The 19,243-nt window shown below is 40.5% G+C and overlaps 1 protein-coding gene across 1 annotated transcript in view; it reads left to right on the plus strand.

Moving 5' to 3' along the window:
* Window positions 1-4,269: 4,269 nt before the first annotated feature.
* The window catches only part of MRPL3 (mitochondrial ribosomal protein L3), a 55,825-nt gene continuing 40,851 nt past the window's right edge, over window positions 4,270-19,243 (plus strand). Inside the window, exons 1-4 of the mRNA XM_055569695.1 lie at window positions 4,270-4,487; window positions 5,500-5,684; window positions 6,694-6,785; window positions 8,679-8,777. Coding sequence (XP_055425670.1) covers window positions 4,396-4,487; window positions 5,500-5,684; window positions 6,694-6,785; window positions 8,679-8,777 — 468 coding nt within the window. The 5' untranslated portion in view covers window positions 4,270-4,395. The remainder of the gene's footprint in view (window positions 4,488-5,499; window positions 5,685-6,693; window positions 6,786-8,678; window positions 8,778-19,243) is intronic.

The raw sequence follows: 19,243 nt of genomic DNA on the forward strand, positions 1-19,243 counted from the left end.
AATGATAACCCTGTATGTGAGACAGCAAAAGAGACACAGATATATAGAACAGCCTTTTGGACTTCTGTGGGATAGGGTGAGGGTGGGATGACTTGGGAGAATGGCACTGAAACATGTATAATATTATATGTGAAATGAATAGCCAGTCCAGGTTCGATGCATGATACAGGATGCTTAGAGCTGGTATACTGGGATGACCCAGAGGGATGGTATGAGGAAGGAGGTGAGAGGGAGGTTCAGGATGGGCAATACATGTACACCCATGGCAGATTCATGTTGATGTATGGCAAAACCAATACAATATTGTAAAGTAATTAGCCTCCAATTAAAATAAATAAATTTATATTTAAAAATTAAATAAAATTAATTAATTAAAAAATAAATAAAATCCTGAAAGATCGTGCTGTGGAAGTGCTTCACTCAATATGCCAGCAAATTTGGAAAACTCAGCAGTGGCCACAGGACTGGAAAAAGTCAGTTTTCATTCCAACCCCAAAGAACGGTAATGCCAAAGAATGTTCAAACTGTCACACAATTGCACTGAATTCACATGAATTCAAATTGCCAACATCCATTTGGATCACAGAGAAAGCAAGGGAATTTCAGAAAAACACCTACTTCTCTGACTATGCTAAAGCCTTTGACTGTGTGGATCACACAAACTGTGGAAAATTCTTAAAGAGATGGGAGTACCAGATCCCTTACTTGTCTCCTGAGAAAACTGTATGCAGTTCAAGAAACAATGGTTAGAACTGGATGTAGAACAACAGACTGGTTCAAAATTGGGAAACATATATGACAAGGCTGAATATTGTCACCCTAATTATTTCACTTCTATGTGAAATGCTGGGTTGGATGAATCACAAGCTGGAATTAAGATTGCCAGGAGAAACATCAACAACCTCAGATACACAGATGGTACCACTCTAGTGCAGAAAGGGAAGAGGAACTAAAGAGCCTCTTGAAGGTGAAAGAGCAGAGTGAAAAAGCTGGTTTAAAACTCAAAATTTTTAAAAATAAGTTTATGGCACATGGTCCCATCTCTTCACGGCAAATTGAAGGGGAAAAAGTGGAAGCAGTGACAGATTTTCTTTTCTTGGGCTCCAAAATAACTGTAGACAGTGACTGTAGCCATGAAATTAAAAGATGCTTGTTCCTTGGAAAGAAAGCTTGACAAACCTAAACAGTGTATTAAAAAGCAGAGACATCACTTTACTGACAAAGGTTGGGATAGTCAAAGCTATGGTTTTTCCAGTAGTCGTGTACATATGTGAGAGCTGGACCATAAAGAAGAGTCAGCACCGAAGAACTGATGCTTCTGAATTGTGGCGCTGGAGAAGACTCTTGAGAGTCCCTTGGAATGCAAGGGTATCAAACCAGTTAATCCTAAAGGAAAGCAATCCTGTATATCGACTGGAAGGACTGATGCTGAAGCTGAAGCTCCAATACTTTGGCCACCTAATGGTAGAGCCAACTCATTGGAAAAGACCCTGATGCCTGGAAAGATTGAAGGCAAAAGGAGAAGGGGTGGCAGAGGATAAGATGGTTAGATAGTATCACCGACTCAATAGACAAGAATTGAAGCAAACTCTGGGAGATAGTGGAGGACAGAGGAGGCTGGCATTAGGTCACAAGGAGTCAGACATGGCTTAGTGACTGAACAACAACAACAAAACACTAAAAGATAACAGGGTTATCTTTTTTTCCAGTGAGAAACAGAAGTCCCAGAGAGGCAAAATGGTAACAGGGTCCCAGGCCCATGGTACTGTCTGAAGGATGATGTCAGAAATGCTGGGAAGCTGGAGATCAGTGCCCTAGAGAAGCCCTGGCTAGGTCCCTCAAGAATTGGATTGGTTCTTGTCAATTAGAAGTACACTGTAGTGATGAAATTAAGACAATACTTCCCAGACCCAGCTGATTGACCCAGTCAATCAGGAAATATGTGACAGAAGACAGAGCATGTTTTGCTTTGATTCAGTTTAGCAATGGTGTCTGCTAAGGATTTCTTCGTTCAAGGTTGCCATCATAGACTAGGAGAATTTTGGCACTAAGGGCAAAAGTTAGACTGACTGGCTGCCTCCTCAGGCCTCACAGACTGCCATGTGTGATATGATCACTTACCAATTTTCCTCTCAGCGATATAGGAATTTCAATGCAAGGGTAATAACATACTTGTCTTAGAGAATCAAAGAAACAGAATGGCTGGGAGCACAGGCTCTGTGATCACACTGCTAAGATTTAAATCTTGGCCCTAACTAGTCAAAAGAACTTAAGTCATGTAGTCTCCCTGTGTTTATTTTCTAAACTGTAAAATGGAGATAATTATCATATTATCCTATGGGGTTATTATAAAGATCAAATGAGGAAATACACCAAAGAGTGAACATGAATTCTATTAGGAATCAGACTTCAGTGTTTAATTTATAATAGAATGTCAACATAATACTTCTAACAGATCACACCCAAGGCCACACTCCAGTTACAAAACAGTTATTTCTTCAAAAAATCTTATCCTCAAAACAGATCTGCTCCCTCACCATCATTATCCCTAGTTTCATGCTGTCCTTCTTACCTCCAACAAAATTACTGTGATGCCCAAATGCTGAACTTTTGCTGAATAGTATCCATTTCAAAAGAAGTCTGTTTCCTTCACGCCACTCAGTGTAAGTTCAAATATTATGACTCATTTGTAGGTGTATGTTCTCTCTTGCTGCAGGAAGCTAATGAAACTTAAATTTATAAATTCAAGTGTGCTTCTGGTGGTCTCTGACTGAGATTTCCGGGGCTTCCACAATATTCATCCCATATTATATGCTCAAGAAATGCTAGCCATTGGCTGTTGTAGGCAAGTCTTTTTATTCCTAGCTGCTTGCATACAGCATACCTCAAGATATGCTTGTTCAGTAAAGGGCTATTCTCAAATAACTGGGAAGCCAGGCTAGCATGAGCAAACAAAGATTTTGAGACCATCCTTTGTTTTCTAATTTTTATCTTTATAGAACAGTCCAAGTAGTTATCAGGAATTGACCATGGCCTGGACTTTTTAAGCCAGCATAGCCATATCTCAGATAAAAGAGGGTGTTGAAATAGCTTAAGTCTTTCTATTTCTGAATTTCTACAAGCACTCATCTGACAAAGAAGGAAACAAAGTAATAGAATGGATACCCAAGATCACACATGGTGATTAGGCTGACTCTGGAACAAAAGAGAGGGTTTATTTGTACCTAACAGAGAAGGCAATGGCACCCCACTCCAGTACTCTTGCCTGGAAAATCCCATGGACGGAGGAGCCTGGTAGGCTGCAGTCCATGGGGTCACTAAGAGTCCAACACGATTGAGCGACTTTACTTTCACTTTTTACTTTCATGCATTGGAGAAGGAAATGGCAACCCACTCCAGTGTTCTTGCCTGGAGAATCCCAGGGTTGGGCTGCCATCTATGGGGTCACACAGAGTCGGACACGACTGAAGCCACTTAACAGCAGCAGCAGCAAAGTATATTAGGAATAAATGATTCCACAGAATAATTTAGTAATCTTTTACTCTCTCCAGGAGTTTCTCCTGGTCAGGAACTCATGAGTTTCTTAACTTGGTGGTTCAGGCTCAGTCTTTCATGATTGCAGTCATTGGAAATGTTGCCTGGAACCAGAGGAATCCCTTCCTAAGTGGTTAATTCCTAGTTGGAAAGATGGTTCCTCTCCACATGGGCCCCTCCATAGGGATGTTTGAGTGCCTGCAGGACAAGACTGCTGGCTTCCCTCATACAGAGCTGTCCAAGAGCCCAAGATACACTAGCAATACCTTTTATGATCCACCCCTGGAAGTCACACCACATCAACTTGGCCATAGTCTACTAGCGCATGTCAGTCCCGTTTTAGTACCAATTCTTCCATCTGTTTTGGACCCAGCACTGTCTGTATTCCTTCATTTGTAATATAAAAGTAACGACCTTCTTTCAGGGATGTTTTGAACATAACCCAATATAAGAATATCAAGAGCTGCTTAGTACAATGAGCTGCCCCACAACGGGCACTACTTAGAAGTAACTTCGCTTCCTTAAGACGTCTGTCCCTAGTTTGCCTCATTCTCTTAAAGTTTAAATTCCAAGAGTCAAGTTCTTTTTCCCACCCCATGGAGAGCCATATCCTACCCACCCCACCCTACTCAGAGCTTAGAGTTAGGACTATTCCGAAGGCGGAACTCTAGTTCTTGGAGCCGATCCCAGCACCGGGGCGCTTTGCGAACGGACCGGAAATGGCTCCGGCAGTTCTTTTTCGTCCGGGAAGGCAGTGAGGGAGGCTGCGGGACAGCTCCGGACGGTTCACAGGACTGGGACACGGTCGCTGCGGCGTCAGGGCGCCCGAGGGTGAAGGGGCTGCGCTCTCCCGGCCTCACCATGCCTGGTTGGAGGCTGCTGGCTTGGGCCGGCGCCCGGGTGCTGGACCGCGGCACGGGTGGCCTAGGCACTGCCCAGGGCTCGGGAAACAGGTGGGTGCTGGGGAGAGACGAGCGTTGGGGATGATCCTTGCACTCGCTGCCACGGGCTGTGGCTTGGCCCGGCCCAGGGTAGGAGGGAGCTCCGTCTAGGCCTAAAGAGTTAAGAATCACTACTCAAAGGACGTGCCCTTTGAAGAGTTGAAGGGGTAGGTTTTTTATTTTCAATGCTGATGAGCCAGCGACTAGCAGCAAGAAGTACCAACAGCAATAATATCTTCCAATTAGTGAGTGTTTATAATAAATGTTCTTTTAGAAACATTAGGCACCTTGGCTCATGTAGCCTCATGAGAGCTGTAATCATCCGTTTTACAGACACCACCATTATTCCGTCCTATTATTATTCTGTTTTACAGATAAGAGTCTTAGAGATAAGCGATTTGCCCAAGGTCATTTAACTAAGAAGTGCAGAATTGAGACTCTAGCCTGGCTATATCTTCCTGTCTACAAAAGAGATAGACCTTAGAAAGCTTTACTTCTTTCTGACCCTCCTCTCAAGAATTACACACCTCTTTCCTGACCTCTGTGCCCTAAAGTCTTTCTTGTGTGTTCAGCTAGTAGAGGTCAGGTCTTTTATGGATTTTTAGAATTTGCACACTCCATTTTTTCACCATTCTGAGCCTAAGCCATGTCATTACAGATAAGAGGTGAGTTTATCAGAAAAATATCAGTAAGCCCACATTCTGTCACCTCTGCTGGATGTAAACTGTTACCATACATGTTCAAATGGGCCTGTGACTTCTCTTGTCTACATAGGACTACCCTGTTGGAAATCTGTTTATCCCAGAGGAGAAAGGGAGAACTTTTCCTCCAGGATATTTATTAACGGTTAAAGTATGAGCCCCGTTATTTTCATGAGGAATGTCAGTGAAAAAAACTGAAACAGGATGCACACCTTTCCCTAAGGCCCTGACTATACTTTCCAGCTGATGTAACCTCCTGTATTAAATGTATTAAATGGGGAGCCTTTTGAATTGTACTTTGTTCTCTAATTTTATTTCTGCAGAACAGACATCTGGGTTTTGGTCAGAAGTCTCCATGGCAAGAGTGGTACTTGGTGGGATGAACATCTTTCTGAAGAGAATGTTTCCTTTGTTAAGCAATTGGTCTCTGATGAAAATAAAGCCCAATTAGCAAGTAAACTCTGTCCTCTGAAAGATGAGCCGTGGCCTATACATCCTTGGGAACCAGGTGGTTATTTTGTGTATGTTGTGTTCTCGTTGCCTGATTACTGTCTGACTGGCACATTTAAAGTCATAGTGACTTCTGGATAAATTTGTCATCTCTGTTTTTCATGACATAACGGTGTCTGTTTCATTGTGGTTTGGTTTGCAAGTATATTTCCAGCATCCTAGTCTACTGTTAGTGACTGTCTGATGATCATCAAAACTTCCTCAAGAAACTGCATAGTAGGTGAAAAGAGAATCATTCTGCAATTTTTTTTTTTTTTTACTTTCTTCGGATAAAAAATAGAAAAGAAAAGCTGGAAGAGTGCAGTGAACTAAAATGTATCACTTAGAGATTTGCATTTGAGGTGTTGCACTCAATGCCTGCCAAGCATAAGCCCACAATCAGCTCTTAGTGCCAGATAGAGTGTACATCCATCTTTGGCCAGACCAAAAAGCATAAGACCTTTCCTGTTTAAGGTGTTGTCTTTGACTGGGGGCTATTGTGGCTGTCAAATTGTTTAATGACTAGACATCTCAGTGGAGCAACTTCATCAGTTTATACAACAAACTGAATGCCATGGTAGATGATAACATTTTTTAGCCACATAACCACTTAGCTCATCTCTGTAACTCCAGCTAACTTCTTAGAGTTTGAGTAGTAGATATTTTCTGATTAATGAGGTTGGATATGAATTGATACTAGGAAAGCAAGGCATAAAGGTGCATTCATCATGCTCTCTATTAATTACCACTGTTCTAAATACTAGAATATATCACTTTAAGTGTTTTCTTTATTTTGTATAGTTCTCATATTTTTTTATTTTACCAAGATTTATTGAGTAATACTATGTCAGGCATGGTTGAAGGCACTTCGTCTGAAAGGAACAGTTATAGTTTACTCTATGGATATATCAGCATGTTTGTTATCTGCCTACTCCTTATATGAAACCAAAATTCAGGAAATCCTATAGTATCAAGTTGACAAATGTTGGAAAGAACTATGTGAATACTGATTTGTCTTTAATTGCCAGGTTCCTCTAGAGTAGGCCTTGTTGCACTGAAGCTAGGCATGATGCCATTATGGACCAAAGATGGTAAGAAGCATGTGGTCACATTACTTCAGGTGAGAAAGAAATAGAAAATAATAGCAAATCTGTTGTGTGTGTTGAGATCTATTTGTACAAACCTGTTGTGCAATAGACAATATTTGTATCCTAAAACATGTGAAGAAGAGGTAGAATGGAGCATAAATTCTGTGAAAGAGGCTTCTGAGGATGTCAGTTAATGTTCTTACTCATGCCTGAGTGGTGGCTTTCTTGATACTGGTGTTGGGATAACTGGAGCAATAAATTAAAAAAAAAAAAAAAATTGGAACCTAACTTCTTACAGATCTACTAGTTTAGCTCACAGTCAGAAAAAAGTCTCAGTCCCATCTTATTTTCATTTATGCAATTCTTTCAACTCCAAGTTGTAATTTTGACCTCTTTACTAACTCAGGGTATAACACTTAACTGGAGAAGAAGCATTTTGTTGTCTGAAATAAGGTTACTGGTTAAGAATGTAGGCCCTGGAACCTGAATATCTCATATCTCGGTTATACCATTTCCTAGCTGTGTTCTTTGAAGCACTGCCTCATCTGTAAAAGATAGGATTTTATTCTTCAGGAGAAATCACTATGACCTCCCTCAAAGGGTTACTGTGAGGCTTGCACAAGATGATAAATGTCAGGCACTTAAATTTTAAACAGTGTTCAATGTCCAGCATTAGCTGTTGATGCCTTTATCATTATTATAAAAATCACTGGTAAGTTGAGACCATCATTCTCCAGATCACTTTAAACAGCTCACTTCATCTTTGGAGTTAAGCCTTGGACAAGCGATTAAGCAAGCGATGGAGATTAAAGTGAGAGCCCATACATGGAAGTGCTTCCGGTACTGTCAGGCACAGGTGGCCTGCAAGCCCTTAGTAAGTTTTTACTGACTCTGAATGATCAAGGAAAGAATTATATCAATAGTTTCTAGAACTCTACAGAACTTTGGGAACTTTCAGGAATGACGGGTGGGATTGTAACTTGGAACAACTACTTCAGGAAATAGCATTAGGGAAAGTTGAGGTAGGTGAACCTGTGGTCTTCCAGTTTCACTCCTGAGTGTTGCTAGAAAACTCAAACAGATGAGTTATAGCAGCATTACTCTTAATACTCCAAAAATAGAAATAACTCATGTTTCCATCATGGTAAAATGGATAAAGAAATCATGGTATATTTACATGATAAAGTGCTGGGTGGCAGTGAAAATGCACAGAATGGAGCTGCAAAAAGCAGTGTGGGTGAACCTTACCAATAGAATCTTGAGCAAAAGCAGGAAAATCTGGAGGAGTCTATGTGGTCTGACTCCACTTACATGATGTTTCAACAGATAGCACTAAACTACAAGATTAAGCAGTGCTTTCAAAGGTAGTAATTATAATGAAAAGTTAGATAAACAATTACCACAGTGTCAAGAGGGATGGTTGTTTATTTGAAGGGCAGTGCTTCTCAAACTTTTCTGTACCTCAGAATCACCTGGGGGGATCAGAAAACACAGGTTCTGTTTTAGTAGGTTCTGGCAGGGGCCTGACACCCTGCATTTTCACACAGTTCCCAGGGGATGCTGATGCAGCTTGTCTAGGGACCACACTTTGAGAACCACTGCTCAAGGGGTAAAAAGGACAGGGAGGAATGGATGTGAGGTGGGGATTGGGAAGAGACACAGAGGTTTGGGGGATTTTTGATATGGGTAGCGGTTATATGCATATTTTCTTTGTAAATACTCCATTTTGTTGTATATTTGTGTTTTATGCACATTATGTACTGTGGTTAATGGTTCTTTTAGATTGTGATTGGTTTTAGAGGGATGATGAGATCAGAAACTTTAGAGAATTCTTAACTGTCCTAGGGACTCAGTGTGGCTGGTATGTAATATTAACATGTATTCCAGCACATTGATTTTGTGTGTGTGTGTGTTTTGTTTTTTAGGTACAAGACTGTCATGTTCTAAAATATACTCCAAAAGAAAATCATAATGGAAAAATGGCAGCCCTGACTGTAGGAGGAAAAACTGTGTCACGTTTCCACGTAAGGATGCATTTTCATTCCCAGAATACTGCATTTCATTAGCTTTAAATCTGAATTCTTTGAAATTCTGAATTAAGTTTTGAGCTATCCCATAGTCATAAACTTGTCCTGGAGGTAAACTGTGGATTTGGGGGAAGACAGTCTGATAGAGGGGCATCCCTGGTGGTAAAGAATCTACCTGCGATGCGGGAAACCTAGATTTAGTCCCTGGGTTGGGAAGATCCCCTGGAGAAGGGAATGGCAACCCACTCCAGTATTCTTGCCTGAAGAATTCCATAGAAGAGAAGCCAAGGAGAGACAAGAAGGCCTTCTTCAATGAACAGTGTATAAAAATAGAGGAAAACAACAGAAGGAGAAAGACTAGAGATCTCTTCTGGAAAATTGGAAATACCAAGGGAATATTTCACCCTAAGATGGGCACAATAAAGGACAGAAGTGGTAGAGATCTAGTAGATGCTGAAGAGATCAAGAAGAGATGGAAAGAACACACGGAAGGACTGTACAAAAAATATCTTAATGAACTGAATAACTAGTTCATGTTACCCAGAGCTAGGCATTCTGGAGTGTGAAGTCAAGTGGGCCTTAGGAAGCACTGCTGTGAATAAAGCTAGTGCATGCAATAGAATTCCAGTAGAGCTATTCAAAATTCTAAAAGATGATGCCATCAAAGTATTGCACTGAATATGTCAGCAAATCTGGAAGACCTAGCAGTGGCCATAGGACTGGAAAAGGTCAGTCCTCACCCCAGTTCCCAAGAAGAGACGGGACTAAAGCATGTTTGGTACTAAACATTTTTAGTACTAAAGTACTAAAGAGTATTCTAACCATCCAACATTTCCACTCATGTCCCATGCTAGTAAGGTCATGCTTAAAATCTTGCTTGCTAGGCTTTAGCGTTATGCGAACCAAGAACTTCCAGACATCCAGGCTGGGTTTAAAAAAGGCAGGGGAGCCAGAAATCAAATTGCCAACATTTGCTTAATCATAGAGAAAGCAAGGGAATTCCAGAAAAACATCTACTCTGTTTCATTAACTTCGCTAAAGCCTTTGACTGTGTGGATCATAACAAACTGTGGAAAGCTCTTAAAGAGATGGGAATACTAGACCATCTTACCTGTCTCCTGAGAAATCTGTATGCGGGTCAGGAGCAACAGTTAGAATCCTGTGTGGAACAACTGATTGGCTCAGGATTGAGAAAGGAGTATGACAGTGCTGTCTGCTGTCACCCTGTTTATTTAACTTATACACTGAGCACACCATGAGAAATGCAGGGCTGGATGAGTTACAAGCTGGAATCAAGACAGGCAGGAGAAACATCAACAACCTCAGATATGCAGATGATACCACTCTAATGGCAGAAAGTGAGAAGGAACTAAAGAGCCTCTTGATGAGGGTGAAGGAGGAGAGTGAAAGATCAGGCTTAAACTAAATATTAGGGAAAAAACACACTAATATCTTGGCATCAGCCCCATTACTTCATGGTAAATAGAAGGGGGAAAAGTGGAAGTAGTGGCAGATTTCCTCTTCTTGGGCTCTAAAATCACTGTGGATGGTGACTGCGGCCATGAAATCAGAAGACGTTTGCTTCTTGGCAGGAAAACTATGACAAATCTAGACAATGTGCTGAAAAGCCAAAACATTACTGTGCTGACAAAGATTAGTATATCAAGGCTATAGTCTTTCCAGTGGTCATATGCGGTTGTGAGAGCTGGACCGTAAAGAAGACAGCACCAGAGAATTTATGCCTTCAAACTGTGGTCTGGAGAAGACTCCTGAGAGTCCCTTGGACAGCAAGGAGATCAAACCAGTCAGTCTTAAGGGAAATCAACCCTGAATACTCATTGGAAGGACTGATGCTAAAGCTGAAGCAATAGTATTTGACCACCTGATGCAAAGAGCTGACTCATTGGAAAAGACTCTGATGCTGGGAAAGATTGAAGACAGGAGGGGAAGGGGACAACAGAGGATAAGATGGTTGGATGGCATCACCAATTCAGTGGACATGAGTTTGGGCAAGCTTTGCAAGATGGTGAATGACAGGGAAACTTGGTGTGCTGCAATCCGTGGGATCACAAAAGAGTCAGACACAACTGAGCGACTGAACAACAACAATTCCCAAGGAGAATGCTGAGTTGGTTGTTTAAATGTGAAAACATCTGCACAATTAGTATTGGAGTTTTTTTTGATAACTAAAAGCAGAGAATACCTTTTAAGAAATGGTGATGATTTTCACTAATGGCTGCTGAAACGTCTTTACGTTTACTAAAACATTGCTTGTCTCTAGATTAATATTTTTTTATTATAAATTGTTTATGAAGTGAGCATGAATGGAAATTAGGAGATAACCTGTGCTATGCAGCTGCCAAAACTAGCAAGTGTTTATCGTTTACCTTTTATTTCCTTGTCATAGTTAATTTTTTATTTAAAAATTTTAATTTTCTTTTTTATTTTGGAATTATTTAATTTATTTATTTCTGGCTGTGCTGGGTCTTTGCGGCTGTGCAGGCTTTTCTCTAGTTGCAGTGCTCAGGCTTCTCACTGCAGTGGTTTCTCTTGCTGCAGAGCATGGGCCCGGGGGTGCGCGGTCTTTAGTAGTTGTGGCTCCCAGGCTCTGGATGGCAGGCTCAATAGTTGTGGCCCATGGGCTTAGTTGCCCATTGGCATATGGGATCTTCCTGGATCAGGGATCAAACCCTTGTCGCCTGCATTGGCAGGAGGATTCTTTACCACTGAGCTACCAGGGAAGCCCCATAGTTAACTTTTCAGCACTTGTTACATGCTGAGTATATAGGCATAAGTCTTTTACATTTATTAACCAATGAACTTTTTCAGACTCTAATAAGGATAAGTAACTCCCTCAGGGACACCCACTGATAAAAGGTAGACAGTCAGACTCCAAAAGCCTTACTTTCTTAATTGTCTCTTGATATCCACCCTTTGGAAACATACAGGGAAGGTGGACTAATAAATCAGCCATCTCAATCAGATCAGATCAGTCGCTCAGTCGTGTCTGACTCCTTGCGACCCCATGAATCGCAGCACGCCAGGCCTTCCTGTCCCTCACCAACTCCCAGAGTTCACTCAGACTCACGTCCATCGAGTCAGTGATGCCATCCAGGCATCTCATCCTCTGTCGAGCCATCTCAATACAGTACTATAAATGCAGCAAGCACACTGGCCAGTTCTGCTTGTGGAAATCTTAGGAGGTTTCACAGGGAGGAGACCAGAAAGAAGGGCGGGTGTTAAAGGTATGCCAGGGGGAGTGGGCTTTATAGAAGCAGACCTGTGGAGGAGGATTGCTGCCTGGGAGGAGAAGGGCAGTGTGTCTGGATCTTAATGTGTGGTGGGGCTGGTGGGAGAGCATGATAAAGGTGTGAAAGGTGGGGCTGTCAGGATGGAGTTTAGAGTTTCTGAATTCTTTAACCAGAAAGTGAAAGAAAGTGTTAGTTGCTCAAGCTTGTTGACTCTTTGTAACTTTATGGACTGTAGCATGCCAGGCTCCTCTGTCCATGTAATTCTTCAGGCAAGAATTCAGGCGTGGGTTGTGATTCCCTTTTCCAGGGGATCTTCCCAACTCAGGGACAGAACCTGAGTTTCTTGCATTGCAGACAGAGCCATTACTACTCACTACTTTAACCAGGGCAGGCTATGGTTTTTCCAGTAGTCATGTATGGATGTGAGAGTTGGACTATATAAAGAAAGCTGAGTGCTGAAGAATTGATACTTTTGAACTGTGGTGTTGGGGAAGACTCTTGAGACTCCCTTGGACTGCAAGGAGATCCAACCAGTCCATCCTAAAGGAAATCAGTCCTGAATATTCATTGGAAAGACTGATGCTGAAGCTGAAACTCCAGTACTTTGGCCACCTGATGTGAAGAACTGACTCATTTGACAAGACCCTGATGCTGGGAAAGATTGAAGGCGGGAGGAGAAGGGGATGACAGAGGATGAGATGGTTGGATGGCATCACCGACTCAAGGGACATGAGTTTGAGTTAACTCCAGGAGTTGGTGATGAACAGGGAGGCCTGGTGTGCTGCAGTCTGTGGGGTCACAAAGGGTCGGACATGACTGAGCAACTGAACTGAACTGTCATATTGTTATCATGGTTAACTAAATTAGAAAATCCCCCATGCTGGGAGGACTTTTAAGGGGTGAGCCCTCTGGGAGAGTTGATAAAAGTCTTTTGCGCTGGAGCAGTTGCCTTGGGCTTGGGAAAGGCAAGCATTATAAAAGACCAGGTGAGGATGAGCTGGTGGGACAGGACCCAGCAGGTCAGTGCTGATGCTGTGACCTGGGACAGAGACAAGGAACGGATTGCTTTGGAGGAAAGATGTAAAGAGTTTACAGAAAAGGCAGGTGGAACTGTCTTATAGGTAGTGGGGTATGTGTCTAAGTCACTTCAGTCGTGTTCGACTCTTTGTGACCCCATGGACTACAGCCCATCAGGTCCTCTGTCCATGGGGATTCTCAGGCAAGAATACTGGGAGTGGGTTGTCATGACTCTTCCAGGAAATCTCCCAGACCCAGGAATAGAATCTCTTATGTCTCTTGTATTGGCAGGCGGATTCTTTACCACTAGCGCCACATGGGATATACTGATTAGTAAATTGGCAATGGTTGAAGTCCTATGGTTTAATAGGCCTGTCTCATAAGTATTACAGGATTTATTTTTGCATATTATGGTAGTATGTTTAGCTTATTTTTCATTAAAACTTCATAGTAATATCTGCTACTCTTGACAGTTTATTGACTAATAATTATGGGTTCAGATAAGGTAGTTAAAAGTACAATGTGATATTTTTGGAAACTTAAAAAAAAAGTCAAATGTTTGAATTTTTAAGTGTAAATATTTGCCAGACCTCCTGTGAATCATATGAGCAATTCTTTACTTTGCTAGATACCACTGTTTTCTAATTGATTATATTTCTGTGTTTTTGTTAGGACTAGCACTGTCATCTTTATTTCATTACCAATTTTGTAAATTTCTGGCTCTATAGCCTTCATATTTGTAAATCAGGTGTCATGTTGGGGTAATCCATTCTGCTGTAGCAGATTTGTGAACACTACCTCCTCAGGACTGTGAGACAGTGGGAAATGAGTGGGCATGGCATCAGAAGAGCTGAGTTCTGTTTCCATGGCTGCCATTAGCTCCTTCACTCCACCTTTCAGAACATCCATTTTATTACCCACCAAAATAAGCAATTGGACTTGATGGTTTCTGAATTCCCTCCCAGTTCTAGAAGTTTCACACTGATTCTCAAATACTTTGGTTTTTAACAAAAAACAAAAGTTCCCCTCCTACTTGCCAGCTCAATTTATTTATTTTCCTTAATGATGAAGACAGTCTTGATGATAAAATCTTAATAACTAAACTATTAGAGAAATGTTAGTACTTTTATTTCTACTTTTGTAGTTGAGACTGGTCTTCATACCTTAAATTTTATCTCACCAGTGAATGTATAGCACAGCAGGATGCTGATTTGGATGCTGATTCTTAATACTGTGGTGAATTTTAACCACATAACTGACATGAATTTTGTAAACTATTCACTACTGTGGTATAGGAAGTGCTTCAGAGGCCCATTTATTCTTCAAGATATTAATTTTCTAGGTCCAGAGGTCATGTATTGCAATATTAAGAAACAAGTTTGTCTTTGAATGACCTTTTGTCAGAATAGGATGTGAAAATGAAGTTATAGAATTCTTTAGAAGTAAAGCATTTTGGTTCAGAAAGAAAGATTTTTGAAATTCAATGTATACAGACTTCAAACTTTCATTTGCACATTGTAACCCTCAGTGAAACTGCAAGTAGATTGATTTTGGAGGGTCTGAGAGAGAGAGAGAGAGAGAGATCTATGAATATTAAATAGTGTAGCATTTTACAATGAGTTGATTGAATCAGTTTTATTTATACTAAGGCTGAAATGTTATTTTTCTTAATCTGTAAAGAATTTATGCCTCCAAGAAATTAGACTACTTGGCTTTTGCTATTTGTGTACCATATTATAAATAAAAACTGATGTGGTACATAATGTTTTTGAATAAGGAAGTTTAAATGCCTTACAAGTTGATTAAATCAATTCATATTTGGAGCAGAGAAGCATTTTCATTGTGAGAAGGATAATTGAAGAGAACTTTGAAGAGGGAGAAAAAAATGCAACCTCGTAGATGGGATTATCCAAGTGTGACACTGCCGTCAGTCCTTTAAATTGCCTTTTGAAATCATTTATTTGGAAGTTAGAAAAAAACCCCTGTAACACTACTGTTGACTTCAGCTCAGCTTGAACATTTGGTTTTTCTCAGGACAGATGCATGATTAGTTTTATGATATTTTTATTTAAAAGAAAAAAATTATTCAACTTTAGTGAAATTGGAAGATAACCAGGAAGTATGTATTACCTTTGTCCTCCTTATGTCTCAGTCTAGAGTTACTTAGTCAAGATGTTTATCTTGTCCATTTTGTATTACTAAAAAAAGTACAAGATTTTTCTCATAAGCCTCCTGGAATACTTAAAAACTGATATTAATAAAATATGTTTTTTAAATTGCCAAGTAGAATATGTGAAGGTCAAATATAAAATTGAAATTCTGTTCTAAAATTCAATAAATTTGAATCTGATACATCAGGGAAATAATTTTAAGTATCCACATTTTTAGATGTTTTATTGAAATTAAATTGATCTAAAACACTGTTACTTACAGATGTGCAACATAGTGATTCAGTATTTCTGTACATTACAAAATGATTCCCATGATCAGTATAGTTACCATCCATGGCCATTCAAACTTATTACAATATTGTTGACTATATTCTCCATGCTACTATATTCATCCTCAAGACTCCTTTATTTTGTAACTGGAAGTTTACATCTTAACTGCCCTCACTATTTCATTCATCCCCCCAGCCCCTCCCATCTGGCAACCACCTGTGTGTTCTCTGTATCTATGAGTCTGTTTTCTGTTTTGTTACCTTCCATTCATTTGTTTTTTAGATTCTGCATATAAGTGAAATCATATGGTATTTGTCTTTCTTCATCTGACTTACTTCACTTTGCATAATATCCTCTAGACCCATCCATGTTGTTGCAAATGGCAAGATTTTATTTTTTCATGGCTGAGTAATATTCCATTTTGTGTGTGTGTGTGTGTGTGTGTGTGTACACGTGTGCATGTGTACACAAACATCTTCCTTATCCATTCATCTGTTGACAGACACTTAGGTTGCTTTCATATCTTAGCTATTATAAATAATGCTGTGGTGAAAATAAATGTGCATATATCTTTTCCTATGAGTGTTTTTGTTTTCTTTAGAACAATACCCAGAAATAGAGTAACTTAAATAATATGGTGTTTCTATTTTTAATTTTTGGGGAACCTCCATGTTGTTTTCCATAGTGGCTGCACAAGTGTATGTTCCCGTCAACAGTGCATGAGGGTTCCGTTTTCTCCACATCCTCTACAGAACATGTTACTTTTTGTCTTTTTGATACTAGCCATTCTGACAGGGGGAGACAATATCTTCTTGTAGTTTTATTTGCAGTTCCCTGAAGAGGAGAGTGAAAAAGTTGGCTTAAAGCTCAACATTCAGAAAACTAAGATCATGGCATCTGGTCCCATCACTTCATGGGAAATAGATGGGGAAACAGTGGAAACAGTGTCAGACTTTATTTCTGGGGGCTCCAAAATCACTGCAGAGGTTAATGCAGCCATGAAATTAAAAGACGCTTACACCGTGGAAGGAAAGTTATGACCAACCTAGACAGCATATTAAAAAGAAGAGACATTACTTTGCCAACAAAGGTTCGTCTAGTCAAGGCTATGGTTTTTCCAGTGGTCATGTATGGATGTGAGAGTTGGACTGTGAAGAAAGGTAAGCACCGAAGAATTGATGCTTTTGAACTGTGGTGTTGGAGAAAATTCTTGAGAGTCCCATGGACTGCAAGGAGATCCAACCAGTCCATCCTAAAGGAGACCAGTCCTGGGTGTTCATTGGAAGGACTGATGCTAAAGCTGAAACTCCAATACTTTGGCCACCTCATGCAAAGAGTTGACTCATTGGAAAAGACCCTGATGCTGGGAAAGATTGAAGGTAGGAGGAGAAGGGGATGACAGAGGATGAGATGGCTGGATGGCATCACCGACTTGATTGACATGAGTTTGGGTAAACTCTGGGAGTTGGTGATGGACAGGGAGGCCTGGCATGCTGCGATTCATGGGGTTGCAAAGAGTCGGGTACGACTGAGCGACTGAACTGAACTGATAAGTAATGTGTACATTTTTTTTCATGTGTCTTCTCATGTGTCTTTTGGTCATCTGTATGTCTTTGAAAAAATGACTGTTCATGTTTACTGTTAATTTGTTAAGCAGGTTGTTGGGTTTCTTTTGCTATTGTATAAATTCTTTGAAATTTTGAATGTTGACCCCTTATCAGATTTATCTTTTACAAATATCTTCTCCCATTCAGAGGGTGGTCTTTTTGTCTTGTTAATAGTTTTCTTCACTGTACAAAAACTTTAGTTTGATGTAGTCCCATTTATTGTTTTTGTTTCCCTTGCCTGAGGATAAAGATCATGCTACCTGTGCTTTCTTGGAGTTTTTTGGTTTCAGCTCTTACGTTTAAGTCTTTCATTCATTTTGAGTTTATTTTTGGATATGATATGAGAAAGTGATCCAGTTTGATTCTTTTGCAAGTAGCTGTCCAGTTTTCCCAACACCATTTGATGAAGAGGCTGTCTTTTCCCCTTTGTATTTTCTTGCCTCTTTTGTCATAGATTAGTTGACCATTTAACTATGGGCTTATTTCTGGGCTCTCTGTCCTGTTCTGTTGATCTATGTGTCTGTTTTTGTGCCAGTACTTCACTGCTTTGATTACCATAGCTTTGTATAGAGTTTAAAATCAGGGAGCATGATACCTCCAGCTTTGTTGTTCTTTCTAAAAACCGTTTTGTCTATTCTGGGTTTTTTGTATTTCCATATAAATTTTAGGATTTCTGTTTTGGGTCTGTGAGCAGAGCCATAGGTATTTTGATAGAGATTACATTGAATCTTTCCATTGCCTCGGGTTCAGTTCAATTCAGTTCAGTTGCTCAATTGTGTCGGACTCTTTGCGACCCCATGGACTGCAGCACACCAGGCCTCCCTGTCCATCACCAACTCCTGGAGTTTACCCAAACTCATGTCCATTGAGTCAGTGATGCCATCCAACCATCTCATCCTCTGTCGTCCCCTTTTCCTCCCACCCTCAATCTTCCTCAGCATCAGGCGCTTTTCAAACGAGTCAGTTCTTTGCATCAGGTGGCCAAAGTATTGGAGTTTCAGCTTCAACATCAGTCTTTCCAGTGAACACCCAGGACTGATCTCCTTTAGGATGGACTGGTTGGATCTCCTTGCAGTCAAAGGGACTCTCAAGAGTCTTCTCCAACACCACAGTTCAAAATCATCAATTCTTCGGTGCTCAGCTTTCTTCACAGTCCAACTCACATCCATACACGACTACTGAAAAAACTATAACCTTGATGAAATGAACATTTGTTGGCAAAGTAATGTCTCTGCAATTTCATATGCTGTCTAGGTTGGTCATAACTTTCCTTCCAAGGAGTAAGCGTCTTTTAATTTCATGGCTGCAGTCACCATCTGCAGTGAATTTGGAGTACAGAAAAATAATCAACCACTGTTTCCCCATCTATTTGCCATGAAATGATGGGACCAGATTCCATGATCTTAGTTTTCTGAATGTTGGTTGAGCTTTAAGCCAGCTTTTTCACTCTCTTCTTTCACTTTCATCAAGAAGCTCTTTCGTTCTTCTTTACTTTCTACTATAAGGGCAGTGTCATCTGCATATCTGAGGTTACTGATATTTCTCCCAGCAATCTTGATTCCAGCTTGTGCTTCATCCAACCCAGCGTTTCTCATGATGTACTCTGCATATAAGTTAGATAAGCAGGGTGACAATATACAGCCTTGATGTACTCCTTTTCCTATTTGGAACCAGTCTTTTGTTCCATGTCCAGCTCTAACTGTTGCTTCCTGACCTCCATGCAGATTTGTCAAGAGGCAAGTCATGTGATCTGGTGTTCCCATCTCTTTCAGAATTTTCCACAGTTTATTGTGATCCATACAGTCAAAGGCTTTGGCATAAGCAATAAAGCAGAAATAGATGTTTTTCTGGAACTCTCTTGCTTTTTTAGTGATCCAGCAGATGTTGGCAATTTGATCTCTGGTTCCTCTGCCTTTTCTAAAACCAGCTTGAACATCTGGAAGTTCATGATTCACGTATTGCTGAAGCCTGGCTTGGAGAATTTTGAGCATTACTTTACTAGCGTGTGAGATGAGTGCAATTGTGTCGTAGTTCGAGCATTCTTTGGCATTGCCTTTCTTTGGGATTGGAATGAAAACTGACCTTTTCCAGTCCTGTGGCCACTGCTGCGTTTTCCAAATTTGCTGGCATATTGAGTGCAGCACTTT

Source organism: Bubalus kerabau, chromosome 2 (assembly GCF_029407905.1).
Source record: "Bubalus kerabau isolate K-KA32 ecotype Philippines breed swamp buffalo chromosome 2, PCC_UOA_SB_1v2, whole genome shotgun sequence".
In the NCBI taxonomy this organism is placed as follows: Eukaryota; Metazoa; Chordata; class Mammalia; order Artiodactyla; family Bovidae; genus Bubalus; species Bubalus kerabau.